The sequence below is a fragment of the Gymnodraco acuticeps genome, unplaced genomic scaffold, assembly GCF_902827175.1.
Source record: "Gymnodraco acuticeps unplaced genomic scaffold, fGymAcu1.1, whole genome shotgun sequence".
Taxonomy (NCBI): domain Eukaryota; kingdom Metazoa; phylum Chordata; class Actinopteri; order Perciformes; family Bathydraconidae; genus Gymnodraco; species Gymnodraco acuticeps.
The window spans coordinates 753,699-769,354 of NW_022991325.1; the positions used below are offsets into that span (position 1 = coordinate 753,699).

Here is a 15,656-nt window from a genome sequence, read left to right on the forward strand (position 1 = left end):
ACCTCTTTTCACCCTCTGTCTGAAACCAGAGCCCAGTCTGCTCTGATTGGTTAGCTGGCCGGCTCTGTAGTGATTGATCAACCACTCAGAGATGTCCCGCCCCTTAGCCTATCACTTACAATATGTTGGAGCGCTAGCCAATACAAGCAGAAGTGTTACATAGTGATGGCATAATGTTACTGAAGTAAACAAAGATGTCCAATGGAGGAGTTTCAGGCAAGGGGGGGATTTTTAGCCTTTGCAGACCATTTACACACGAACACAAACCTATAGAACACACACACACACACACACACACACACACACACACACACACACACACACACACACACACACACACACACACACACACACACACACACACACACACACACACACACACACACACACACACACACACCACACACACACACACACACACACACACACACACACACACACACACACACACACACACACACACACACACACACACACACACACACACACACACACACACACACACACACACACACACACACACACACACACACACACACACACACACACACACCACACACACACACACACACACACACACACACACACACACAGCCTTCTGCCTGCCTGTTAACGGCTCCCGACAGAACTGCTGTATGGACGTGCTACGGCTCGCAGTGTGCTGATTCAGCAGGAAATTACCATTCAACACGGACAGCATCGCAACACCACTACGCTGTGATATAATACAAGAGCACAACTGTACAACCCTGGAGGATGGTGCTGGAGGGGGGGGGGGACATCCAGCTGCTGTAACTCAACAGCTGACGCACTCTGACCAGGGTTCTTCAGCCATATTCCAGCCTAATTAAAGCTTCCCAAACTAATGTTACACCCCCACAGGGAGCACAGCAGACACCGCTCCTGTCACTGACTTTTGTTGCAGGGTTGTAATGAAGATAACTGGCCAGAAAACGCAGAACTCAATCTAGAGCTAGAATTTTGCAGTGCATTTCTCACGCTGTGTTTTGTATGGAGGAGGGGGGGTGGAGATAAATAAAGGGAGGAGCGCAGTAAGAATAGAAGTATTGCTCTAAGGCAGGGGTGGGGGGCCTCCGGGCCGTATACGGAAAGCGAGACCATTTGGTACGGCCCTCGATGTAATTTATAAACACTCGCAAAAAAGAAACATTTTTAAGAACTCTAGACCGAAGTGCTCTCAAAGTGCACCAGGTTGATGCTTTTAACTTCAACATTTAAAAACAAATCTTCCCGGGGGAGCATGCCCCCGGACCCCCCTAGAGGAGGTTAGGTCCCCCCCCCCCACTTAAATCATGTTCACATGGATAGGATACTAAATACATTTGCACACATCTTGTGTCCATATCTTTCTGTTTTGGTGGTCATGCCACACCGTGCACGTGCATGCAGGCGCGAGTCATGGTGAGATTTCTGGATCAAGAGGTTGCTTTTTCTTTGCACAGAATGAAAGAAAGGCCAAATGAATGGGCTGTGATTTTAGTTTTTTTAAGCAGAGGTCAATAATTTGTACGGCCCTCGGAGGATGTTGAAAAAATTGAAATGGCCCTTGAGAGGAAAAAGGTTCCCCACCCCTGATCTAATGGGTATTTTCAAAGTCAGTGGTAGACTCTATGCAGGTGTGGTGTGTTTTTCATTTGCTCCTGTGTAATAGGAGATTGAAGCCCTATTCAAACAGTAAATATGCAAGATTGGTGGCTTTATCTATTTCTTAAATTCATGATTTTCCAAAAAATTGGTCTCAGTTACATAAGTCATTTATTGGTGAGATGGTAAAGTGGCAGATCGACTGTTAATAAGGTGCAAACCAAAACAAATTGCTACATCAGCTTTTCACTTCTTGAAAATGAATTTAGGCTTCAACTATTATGAAAGCGGTGTTAATATGTTGAGATTATCCTGCTGATTAGTACGTGTAGGTATCAAATGTGTTTGCCACAGATCTTATTTTTTACAATTTTCCAAAATCCAATGAAACAATCTCTAAGCCTTTTTGTCGTGGGAACTCTTGCCATTCTAACTTCCTAACTACTGCACTACTCTTTTTCTAAGAGGTAGATAAGCATAATGAAGAGATGCACAACATGTACATAAACTGATATTCTGGGAGGAAGTAGGAGTTAGATTTGACAAATGTATTTGCAAATAAATTAGCTGAGATTAGCTTTTTTCTACATTATTTTATTCAATATAAGTATGTATGGACCTCAGCTTGCTTTACACCCAAAAATGTATGTTATATACAAAATCCACAGACCAAACACTATTTAATGTGTGTGTGTGTGTGTGTGTGTGTACCTGCAGTACGATGGGGAGTTGCTCAGGAGGGTTTCTGTTCTCCACTCCCATGGTCAGCCACACCTGGAACGCCGTCAGCTGCTCCGCAAAGAAGGGACTGTGCTGTGGACACAAACACACACGAGGTTTATCACCATTGTATCACTATTCCTCTTCTCTCCCTGCCTCACACACACAGTAGTGAGCCAGTCCGCAGTGACTAGCTTATCATTTCATAAGAGCCCTGACACAAGGAGCTCAGAAGTGACACTGCACTGCAGTAACAACATAAATCCTGATCATCATCTCCCCCCCCCCTCTCAGTTGGCAGTTTGCCTGATTGATTGTTCGCCGGCTGCAGAGTTTTTGATCACCGAGTGTTAATATTGCAGTGGGAATTACGACAGCGCTGTGTAGAATTCTGATGGATGTAGAGAGGGGAAAAATCAACGCTTCGCGGCTGGATGGCTAAATTAATTTGTGCATAATCAAAGCTTAATAACTCAGTACACACACTCACAGTCACTGATACATGAAAAAGTGGTGTGTGGTTGTAAAAGCCCGAGTTTTAAGACTCCTCTATAGTGTGAAGGTATAATGGTGCATTTTTAACTGGGACCTTATGCTTCATTAGCATCTTCAATTCAGAGAGCTCCATGCTTTACTCAGTGTAATACTTAATTACCTACTAACTTTTAATACAAAAATACTAAATAAGGGTTACTGCAGAATTCAATAAGTTCAATTTCAATCTGTTTTAAACCTTTTTACCACAAAGAAAGCTATTTGATGTTTTCCAAAATAGTAACGCTTGATTAAAAAGCTGTTTTTCATTGCATCACAGATAACACATTCAAATAATTCCTATTGATATAAATAATTAAATGAACGTGAAACTAGATAAACTGCAGAAAAGAGATTGATTCTTTCAAAAATCATTTATTAATTCAGGTATTTCCTTAAAATTAACAGCCCAATACTGTAGCTACAGGACTGATGAGTGAAAAACTTCAAAATAAATAAATAAACACATTATTTCATTTCTTTTATGTATTTCAAATTTAGATTCTTTCTTTTTTTGTTTTACAGATAGTCATCAATTTATCTGAATCTTATTTGTCAATTTCGCTATCATTTGATCAATGATAATTTGTGACGTTATTTATTAAGATCTTTCAGTTGAAGATATGGTGGCCAACAGGTGCCAATACGCTACAATGTCCCAAAACACTTTAGGAAAAACGCACTGCATTTTGAAAAACAATGCAAATATAAAACACAAATGTGCCAAAACACATCCAGGGGACACTAAAAGGTGACGCACACAGCTGGGACCGGAGCACCAGTTGACGCTGGGGGATTATAAAGTTGGCAAACTGTCACTGTTGTTAGAAACTTCCCTACAATGTAAGGTTTATCGGCTTATTTTAACAAAGTGATCGCAAGATTCCTTCCGATATTATTGCAGATCTGCTGTAAGATAGCTAGCTTTCCTAGTCATTTCAAATATACTGACAAAGCACTTACAACTATGAATCCGACTAACTAACAACTCATTTCCATGTGTTTTGGCACATTTGTGTTTTTTTATTAGCATCGTTTCTGAAACTGCAGGGCGTTTCTCTTTTGTAAGGCATTTGCACCAGTTGGCCACCATAGAGTACGAAGGCAAAATCCAATTAAGTAAAGGAAGATTTGAGTATCGTCTGTGCTGTGTTTGTGATGTTTATTTTGTCTTTTGTTCCCATTTCAAGGGTTATCAACCTGAAAAGACAAAGAAAAATAAAGGATTTGAGTTATCCTCCAGCCTTTCAAGCTGAGGAAGACATTGACAACGTGTTCTGACCAAACGTCTACAACAGAGGATTGAACAGGCTCCTGTGTGTAACATTCACTGATAGTTTCATCTGCAGATAAAAAAACATTTTGTAACAAAACAAACTATTTATGACTTTTCTAAGTTACTCTAGATGGGACTTTTTAGTAGCTTCAAAGTCCTTTTAAACTAGGAAACAGAGTTGTATTTACCCCCAATAATGCAGAGTGGGTGGAGGTGGGTAAGTCAGCCCTGAGTCCTGCCTGCAGGCTTTCTTTCAGGCTGCATTGAGACCCAAGAAGCTAGGAGCAGTGGGAGAAAATCTGTTCATTTAAGAATCGAGATTCTAATCTTCAGATTCTGAGGAGATTCACAAATTCTAGTTAAACAGGGTGGTTTTGTGTACTATTTATTTTTGAGATTCTGAGCAATAAAAAGGCAGCAAACCCAAACCTAAGCATGTTAATTATGTAATAGGCCGCTTTTATAAAAAGTAACTATGGACATGAAACAATCTTCTATACACATTTATGGTCCAAATGGGTGAAACGGTCCTTTTAAAGGAGGTGTATCTCTCTTTCTGCAGTTGGAGGGGACAGTTCAGAGGCAATAACACGGGGGGGGGAATGGATTCAACAATTAGGTCTGAGAGACATTTAGGTTTATCCACTCAGGAGCTAACACACAGAAGGATTACCAATATTAATTTACAGTACAAACACCATTTTGCAAATTACAGGATGGAAGCAATGATTAGGAGAATAGCAGGAACGTTTTGTCTTTCTTTAAAAAAGAATAATAGTAGGACGTGATGCTTATTGCTATTTCAGTACCAAAAGCAGCAGAATAATAAAGGCTAATGATTGCAAAACATATTTAGAAGAACAGCAAGTGATTACATAGAGAAACACATACTATATGTGTTATTCCCCTAATGCATATGCAGGGTATATGCAGGAATCCTGAAGTCAATTTTTAAGACCCTTTCCATACATTTTAAGACCTCATCGTAACTTCGAGTTCTAACCGGTTACATTGGCGACACACTTTACCTCACATTTACTATATTGATTGTAAGATAGCACAACTAAACAGAGTGCAGACAGACTACTGAAGCCTCCTCTCCACATGAACTTCAACCTCTCTGTGAAGGTCAGGTTTAATGCAGTATGCTGCTTTGTTGCTTCTGTACTCTGTGCTCTTTCATTCCAGTCAAACTCCTCAGAAACCATTAGAAACCAGGATTTGACCAATAAACAAAACAATTGACAAAACTTTGAACTATGAAATATATTAAACTTTGGTGAGCTTCAGCGGGGTAATGCCATATAGGAGCTCCCTCACAAATACCCAGGGGTTCAATTGGGCTGGGGCTGTCCGGGGCTAAGCCCGGCACATAGGACGATGCTCTGACGTCATCACCCTCACACATTTGTCATATGTTTACAAAAAAAACGATATATATGTTAAGACTTTTCTCATTCTTAATATAGACTATATTTAGGGTCGATATGTGTTGACCTTTAAAATAGCAGATCGCTGTGACCGGATATAGTTTGGCTTAGACCCCGGCCCCACGAGGACGCATACAGTAAAACGCATACGCAAAAAAGTCTTCCGTTCACACGCATTCGATTCATTAACGTGTCCGTTCACACTAGACCGCTGGAAACGCTGTAGTACATATGCCAGGCCTGTAAGTGGCGCTGCTGCCGCCACAAAATACACCAAAAGCAGCGAAGAAGACCCCGGAGCATGGTTGTCATGGTTGCCCTTCTGTTTATTCCCCCCCCCCTCCCCCCACAGAGCGGAGCAAGGCAACGAAACTTAAAATAAGAAGCAGCATTTTATGGCACGCTATGCATGGGGCCACCTTGAGGGGGTTTCCCGAAATGTAGTTTCAGTAAATGAAAGGGTGTTTCATGTTGTCGTTGCTGTGGACCTTCTTAATACCTTGGAAAATGCCGTTTAATACTTTTTAATAGCCTTAATTTTCGCTAAATTGATTTATCAACTTTTAATACTTTTTAAGACCCTGCGGACCCCCTGATATGGTGCTTATTTTACATTTGAGCTGACTTTTCTTTGTGTTATTTCAGATTCCTTATTCCAGGTAACTGCATTTATTTTTCTATGGAATTTCTTTCATCGATAGCCTTGAAACCAACAAGCTAAACGCAAAACAGGCCTGGCAACAGGAACCAATGGGGGAAGAGCCTATCAGAGAATACATTAGCGATTAGAACATAAAACTAATTATGTAAAATCTTCTTTATATTTTCTGCAGCTCGGCATGCAGCAGTGTCAGAGAGCCGGAACATGAAGTAAACAGCTGAAGCACATTAAAGGCTCCTGAAAGAGGGGGCAAGACGGAGGGGGAAGATCTCCTTTAGCGGTCCTCAAGGGCTCAATTACGGGGCCGGTAAGTGTTTTCGGCCCGAGTGCGGGAGAATGGAGAGGAGGATCGAAAAACTGCTCCCGGGGGAGCGATGGAGAGTACGCCCACCTCCGAGCACCAGGTGGAAAGAGGAAGAAAAAAAAAGGCCCGGGTGAAAGTGCTAACATCGGGGAAAGAAGACAATTTTCTCTGCTCTTAGACTTTTTTGCGGATCAAGCAGCTGCTCTCTGCTGCGTCCATCAAACCAGTTGAGTGTGTCTGTGAGTTGACTCAGATATCTTAAGTCATCATCATTTCAATCAGCCTCGTGCAGCGTGTTTCCATCACACTCAGAATCTCACTCACAGTCCCTGCCATGTCAGTAAATACAACATAAAGTGGCTCAAGGCGCTTTCAGCAACTATTCCTTATTTGACACTCGCTGGAATTATTAGACCTGACGTTTTACGATGATATCCACTGGGAACGAGATTGTGTGAGTGTGTGTTCGAGATGAATAGATGGTGGTGGAGAACTGTTGATGTTTTCAGGCGTCAGTGGTGGGCAGATCCCAGATCAGAGCCATACATCAATGCCAGATAAGCATTGACCTACACAAATGGAGCATCTTTCCACCTTTTAAGAGAAGCTGCAAATCGCCGCAGGATCTGTAGGCCTGTCATGATAACGACTTCTGTTGAGCAACATATTGTCCCAGAAAACCAACTGTGATAAACGGCATCAAATCATGACCCTTTCATTACTCTGATATGATCATATTTAAGAATAATATTGAGAAGATCCATTCCAAAAGCAATGAACATTTCATTCTTAAGAATATTCACATGTTGTAATAAGAATATTAAAATACCCCAAATAAATGGTTGACTTTCAGGATTTGTCATGGACATATGCAATTTCTGCATAATCTTAAATCTAATAATGGCCATGAAACGGTGTATTCTGAAATCAAGCACAACAGCTAACCACAGCAAAACCACAACCATATATTGTACGATAAGTTGATCGTGTAAAAACGATCAAAGGCTGTGTCAATATATATCGTACAATACGTTGTAACTTTAAAATAATCCATCTCACTGTTTGTCGATAACGTAATGCAACGTATTATTGAAGTCCTTTCCATATACTGTACGGTCAATTGATAACATTAAAATGATCAAAGGATGTGTCCTTAATGGTAAACTACCTGACAACACTAAAATGATCAATGAACGCCTCAATATATTATATCATATGTCGATAACGCAAAAAGGATCCAGGCCATATCCATATATCAACAAATAACTTGATAACGTAATAAGTATTTAAGTCATGCTCATATATTGAAGGATAATATGATAACATTAAAGTTATTGAAGGTCGCGTCTATACATCTTAAAATATGCCGGAAACTTAAACATGTTCTAGTTCTTGTCCCTATGTCGTCCCGTGGTTAGATTAAGTGAGAATTGTCATGTCCATAAATTATACAGTCAGTTGATAATGTTAAAAGTATCAAAGGTAGTGTCAAAAATGTTACGAATACGTACAAAACTTTAATATTATAGATGGACTTATGTAAAATATATATAAAGTATGTTAAGTAGGTAACGCAAAAATATCTTGCTCAATTCCATATATAACAAATTACCTTGTTCATGTTCATTTATTCTATTAATTATCAATGACGTAAGAATGATTTAAGTCATGTAAAGATATCGCACAATAAGTCGATAAAAAAAAGAAAAAGATCAAGACCTTTTCCATAGATTGTTCGATAAGCCATTAATGTAAAAATATATCTAGATCATGATCATATAGAGTACAATAAATCGATGACAGAAAAATTACAGTTCATGTCCATATATATATATTAGGATAAGTCCCTTGACAGGCCTGTCTGCTGTCTTCTGACACACACACACACACACACACACACACACACACACACACACACACACACACACACACACACACACACACACACACACACACACACACACACACACACACACACACACACACACACACACACACACACACACACACACACACACACACCACACACACACACACACACACACACACACACACACACCACACACACACACACACACACACACACACACACACACACACACACACACACACACACACACACACACACACACACACACACACACACACACACACACACACACACACACACACACACTCACTCTGAAGGCGGTGCCCTCCTCAATGATGGTGGGCAGCTGAGAGAGGCAGATGTCCACGGCCAGGTCCCACGCCTGCCTGTGGAGAGGAGACACACAAACAACACACATTACGACATGCATTATAATACATTTTCAGAATAACATGAAAAACACAAACTGTGTTCCTATCTAAAGGGTACAGAGCATAGGTCATGGCTTTCCTTTTCCCACTCCACCACGCTCTCATTACCATTCTCCTCAGCTCATCTTCTACAGCACATATACCTCTAAATTCCCATCCGAGGTCCTGGAGAGGGCAGCAAGGAGCCTTTAATCCCTTTCTAAACGCCAGCATTCTCTCATGGTCATCATATCTAATTCATGGGGTTATGTAACTCACATCAAGCCTTTCTGTCTGTCTCTCTTTCCTTCCACTTTCCAGCTCTTTTTTCCTGCGGCAAATTTCGCTCAGGGCCTCGATGGGGCTTTTTCCCTGTGTAATGTGATGCTGAACGTGTTCATTCCGTCTGAGACTCATTGTGCTGCTTAAACAGCTTTTACATAAGCTGGGAGCAATATAATAGAGTTTCACTCTGAGTCGACAGCACGGCGTTAAAGGAACAATTAATCCACTGCTGTCATGCAAACATGTAGACATCTGGTAGCGTCTGGAGCTGATATAAAGCATTGCTGTCTGATTGGAAAACTAGACGCTCACTTAAATCCTTCAACCGTTTTACATTTTAAAAGTCAAGAAACAGGCAATTTATACCTGACTTCATGTCAACTGGTTCACAGGAGCATGTTCAGGCTAAACGGGAGCATTTTTTTATTCAGCTGTCGCAGCAGCATTCAACACTTTTAGCCTTCCAGCTAAAATGTCAACAGTGCAAAACACATTACTGCATTATTAAGAGCAGGTGGTACTCATTTTGCTGCCATATAAAAGTGTGACATAAGAAAAAGGACACTGTGAAAAAAATCTGATTGATGGTTAAACCTAAGATTATAAAACAGATTTGAAGCAAATCTGATGCTATCAAGCTAAAATAACATTAAAGAACAGGCATGCTACATTGAGATTTAAAGGGGACCTATCATGCAAAAGGTACTTTTTGATGTCTTTTATACATAAAGCCAAAACCCTCTCTTTTCCTCCTTACCCACATCTCTAAAAACGGGGGTGATCCAGATTTGCTGCAGATATGACGTAATATCTGAAATGTGGGCTGGCTTTACACCCACCTATCAGAAACGTCACTATCAGAAACAATGTGCGACGTGTTCTGGACGTAATATAGTCTTTGTTTACATTAGCAAGTATCGCTAATACTTAGAGCTAACGCTGTACTGGAGAGAGTATGTGTATAAAAGCAGGAAATAAAAAAAGGAACTCACCTTGTGGTAAACCCACAAGAGAAAAAGCATTTGAGCTCCATACTGTTTCAGAAATAATCCTTGATGTGGTTTGGAACATGATGGCATTTAATCACGGCAGCATTTAGCTGTATCTCCGGTAGAATTCTGAGCAGGCATTAGCTCCTCCTCCTCTTTTTTTTTTTCAAGCTAAGGACCCCGAACCTGCAGTTCTCTCACAGGTCTGCTGAAATAGGGGGATATGAGGGATGTCTAAAATGCATGATCTTTGGTATTTTGAGCAAAACACATCATAGATATGTTTTTATATATTTTTATATTGATCTTGAGCTGAGACCCATAATATATGCCTAAAAATTGCATAATAGGAGACCTTTAAGTGTAATATTTAGTGCATTATTCTTCTGTATTTAATTTATTTTGCTGAGCATCTGCTACTGTGAGTATTGTTAACAGCAGCGGCGCCAGTGGTACGTATTCATTGCAATGGAAAGTCATTTACTACATCTCTAAAAACGGGGGTGATCCAGATCCAGTATCCCTTTGGTAGGGTTTTTGTGAGGGAAAATATGCATAGGTAAAGATGAGAGCAGCGCTACGTCACTGCCTGGTGTCATCAAGGTTTAAACAAATAATTGATGCCAAGTGGAAAAAATGGTTCCATTGTGCCAAAAAACTGCCATGTTGTGTCTTGCAAAAATGTGTCCAAATGACAGAAAAAGGGACGGATGTCATTGTGTCATTGTTCCGTAACTAATTAATGTATTTGGCTTGTTGTGTAGATGAACAAATGCATCGTATTCCTAACTTTTTTTATTCACTGCAAGTCAAATAACAGCCGATATTTTCACCCAAAATTGGGCGGGGCCATAACCTTGATGGAAAGTACTCAGATGTGATTTTCTCATGTATGTTGGTTATACTTTGACAACACCAGCTGAAAGCCGATTATTAGAAGTTATCCAACCTCAGATCGAAGTGTTCCGTGACGGTGCCGCCCCCCCCCCAGTCATATAGTGTTTTGACTGCTGCTAAGTAAATGACTTCCACTCAATGGAAAACTCATTCTCTCTCCATCACACTTAACTTTTTTCAGAATGTCATCTACTTTGATTCTCCGTGATGAAGTAGTGCTGAATGTTCTTATCTCCCATGTCTGTGTATCTTTTATCAAATGTGTAATGTCCGCAAAATGCTGTGTCACTCATCTGCATTTGTACATTTTCATTACATAAGCTCTTTTCCTCCCTTTCGGGCTCAGTGTTACTGTGTGCATATCTGTCTATTATCCTTTGGTCTGTTTGTTTTGTAGGATTTTTTTATATGTAATAAAAAGTTAATGGCACAAAACCTAATTCACTCATTATTTGTACCTAATGGAACCTTATCTGTATATTTCCTATTTATACAACCACGTATCACATATACAACAATCTGTATATACTGTAACCCATATATGTGAATATACTGTAAACACATATGCAATTCAACAATTGAGCAGGCTGTCAAATACATATCTTGTATTTTTCTTATTTTGTATCGTGGTACATTTTTAGGTCCTCTCGAGTAATTCACAGATATGAGAAAGTACATTGAACGTTTTAGTCCAAATGAAAATTCAACTAAATAAACAGGTTTCAAGTTAAATGTAAGACTTTTTAAGACCTTTCTGAGACCTCATGAATGCAAGTTAAGATCCATTGTATTTGTTTATGTTCTAGCTGAGTCAGTCCCTGCAGCAATTCTAACACTTTCATTTCTAAGGTCCCTAATTGTAGGTCTTAATACAAAGAAAGCAAAGTACAATTAAATCCAAGTCAAAATCTGGATCTAGGGGGGAGTTTTATGTATGTGCTTGAGTTAATTCTGACCAGAGCAGAACAACGTTATCTGATTGCAGTGCGTATCCAGACCAGCAAATATAAATAAATTCTGCTGTTTTTTTGTAACTGAGCTACAGTAAAAGTTTTCCAACAAATATCCATCCCTGTTGGTGTTTACGTAATCCTACAGTAAAGAAACAAGCAGAGGGAGCCGCACCGTGAGAGAGGACAGCATCAACTGTTGATGACTGCCAATACCAATGAGTAACTCATCACCAAAACCTGTCTGTGTGTGAGTGTGTGTGTGAGTGTGTGTGTGTGTATGTGTGTGTGTGTGTGTGTGAGCACAGTGTGTGAGATGAGGGGACGGCTGACTACAGTGGAGTGCAGGGCACCAGTTGGCGGCTGACTCAGCTATTTTTCCTGCTGCCTGCAGAGTGGTGCATCGCCCTCACAAACACATAAAGTAGACCCACTCTTAACGGCCCACTCGGGAGTAATCAGCCATGGGTTTATCTGCTCTGCCTTATTCTGCTACATTTGAATAACAATGGCTGTTTGTGTTAGGGCACCAGCATCGATCAACCCGGGTCCCAAATTGCTTAACACCCCCTCTCCATAGCCCCACCCCCCCTCCTGCCCTTCTAGGCTGATTTAAACTTTTATTTTTCTACTCGCCTTTTATCTCTGACACTTCCATGTTTTATTGTTCCCTCAGTCTCTTTTCCAACACTCTTAAAACATCCCTCTGTCGTTCCTGCTTAATACTGCATGTGCTGCTGTGAAACAAAGTGCAACTCCCAATTTCTTTTGGCAGTAAAATGCAATAAAGACAACAATCTACAAGAATGGGTACCAGCCGAGAAGAGAGAGAGAGAGAGAGAGAAGAGAGAGAGAGAGAGAAGAGAGAGAGAGAGAGAGAGAGAGAGAGAGAGAGAGAGAGAGAGAGAGAGAGAGAGAAGAGAGAGAAGAGAGAGAGGAGAGAGGAGAGAGAGATAGTCGATAGAGAGAGAGAGAGAGAGAGAGAGAGAGAGAGAGAGAGAGAGAGAGAGAGAGAGACTACTGCCTGCTGGAGGAGCAGTGTTCTTTACAACCAGTGATGCCAGGGTGTTACACAACAAGTCGCTCCTGCAGGCGAATAGAGTGAGAGCTCTATCTTATTTTTTACACAAGCCAGATAATGAGTGGGAGAGATGGAGGGAGGCATTTATAGAAGAGCAAGAAGAGAAACAACAGATAGTGGCAGAAGTATTTGTGTAACTAAAGGGAGATAGATGATGGGAGAATGTTTCCAGCACGGGGTGGAGGAGCATGAAAAGTCAGCCATTAAAGTTTGAAGCTAATTGTATTGGAATACAATGGGCATTTCGTCTGTTAGGAGATTATGAGTCATTTGTTTATTTTATTTTCAGATACTTCCATTAATTACAAAATGTAAAGGCTTATTGTAGGTTTTCGTCTTTTCCATGCTTTCTTATATCTGTGAATACCTCGAGATGACCTAATTATGTTAATATAAATAAAGTCAATGGATTTTAAGCGTTTCTGTTTGTCCGTTTATCATTTTTGTGATGAGAAAATATGGGCAAATCAGAAAAGAAGCTCTGTTTTATTAATAATTTACAAAGGATCATAGTATATTATAATGCCCATAGTTTGAATACATTATATTATTATTTTGTAATTAAATCATAATATTTGTCATTATATGAATCAATGATACTATTAGGTTACCCTAATCGGTAAATGGGTGATTGACGACAGCTAGAGATGTCTGCGCCTCACTGAGTCTTTAATATCCCCAGAGATAAGGTTATTGTGTAGCTTTCAGTCAAAGGTGGAGGTATAAGGCTGCAGGGTGTGTGTGTGTGTGTGTGTGTGTGTGTGTGTGGGGGGTTAAGAGTAAGCGATGCCCATCCTCCATGCAACTTGTCTCGTGTCGCTCAGTCTTTATTCAGGCTGCTGTCAGTGAAGATGCTGCAGGATGAGCCTTGCTGTGAAGCAGCGAGAAACACGTACAGCAACACGTACAGCAACACTGGAAATCCTCAACTAACAGAAATAACTGAGACACAAATATCAAGGAAATTAAAGCATGAACGAGGTGTGTGCATATGCTTTGCAGAAGCAGATTAAACACCTACATGGTTTGGCTCACGCTTCCTCAACAGTATTTATTTTGAGAGTTGTGACTTATTAACACATTGACTTCGTTTTTCTGTTTGATATAATGAATGCGGCTTGGGGAATAAACGTTAACTACAACATTGGCTGTGTGTTTAAATGGATGATGGACTATGTTTGTGCTTCTTTTAAAAACTTGAATTGATTGGTGTGACTAAGTGGAAAATGACGCTATATATCCGAGGTGATGCTTCAGGCGGTTGTATTGCTTATTTAAGTGCAGTAAAAGGAATCCTATGAGCATGAGCTTTCTGTGCTGAATGACGGCTCACTTCCTGTTGGCAACATACAGTAGCAGATATATTAACTTGAAACAAAACAGGTAAGTACAGTAAGTTCGGTATTTGTATCTATGTATTATCTTGGTTACTCTCACATTATTTTCACAGTTCAATAATCGGACATTTTGGCAAACACACTACAGTACATTGCTGAGAGGATTGATTTGTGTCAGGCCTGGTCATTTCCGAAGAGAAAACTAAATTAAAGTGGACCTATCATGCTATATTTGAAACATATATTGTAGGGCCATACCTATATAAAACATGTCTGTGAAGCTTTTTAGTTTTAGTTTAGTTTTTTTCATGCATTTTGGCCATGCCTCATTTCGCTCTATTTGCTTTTTTTAGCCCTATTTTTGCAAGGGCCGATTCGGCTTTTGTGGCAGACTACAGCGCCACTTACAGGCCTGGCATATGTACTACAGCGTCTCCAGCGCTTACGAGCGGTCTCTCATTCCCCTGATAGGTGGAGAGTTGCCCATATAGCCGGAGCACCCCTTTTCTGACGTCAGAAAAATTCAAATAATAATCAGCTCTGTTGCAGCCCCGTTTTTAGAGATTTAGGTACGGCGGAAAAGAGAGAGGGTTGTGTTTTCTGACACTCGGTGAGTTCCCTGACACACCGGGGACACATATTCATGTATAAAAGACGTACAAAAGTGCATTTTGCATGATAGGTCCCCTTTAAGTATTACAAGCTACGCTAACTTTATGAAATGCTTCAAATTTCCTGTCACCTAAGAATATGTGGTTTGATCTGTTTACAGTTAATATGAGATCATTATGCAGATGAGAAACATATTTGGCATTCCATTACTTTTTTTAGGGAGTTTGTAAGTTGACGCCAGTTTAAAATGTTGATATAGTTTAGCTAACTTTAGCAAAGGTGTTGTGTGATTTTTGTTGCTGAGAAATAAGCCTCATCTCAATACCCTTCCTCGACTCCTCTCTTCCCCTCCTCCGGGACTTGACCCGGAAATCGATCAAGACACGCCATTTTGAAGGACGTCCCAATAGCTGAAATGCACACGGAGGAGTCGAGGAGGGGTGAGGGAGGAGGGGTGCGGGAGGAGATGAAAGGGAGGATACACACGAGCAGACTACGCGGAAGTGTTTTCACTACTCGCGTATAAAAGCCCCGCCCCCACCTTCACAGCTGGTCCATTTCAACAGAGGAAAACCGACAACTGGAAGATGAGTGGAAAAGCGTCATATAAATGTATAAGTGCTCACAGCTCCGTGGGAATTATTATGTGCTATTCATTTCTAAAAGGCTTTCACATTACTATAATTATATATTTA

General features: G+C 40.5%; 1 protein-coding gene across 1 annotated transcript in view; it reads right to left on the reverse strand.

The window, feature by feature from the left end:
• rptor (regulatory associated protein of MTOR, complex 1) overlaps window positions 1-15,656 on the reverse strand; it is a 262,325-nt gene that overhangs the window by 82,250 nt on the left and 164,419 nt on the right. Inside the window, 2 exon segments of the mRNA XM_034240379.1 lie at window positions 2,317-2,418; window positions 8,711-8,786. Of these exon segments, the coding sequence (XP_034096270.1) occupies window positions 2,317-2,418; window positions 8,711-8,786 (178 nt within the window).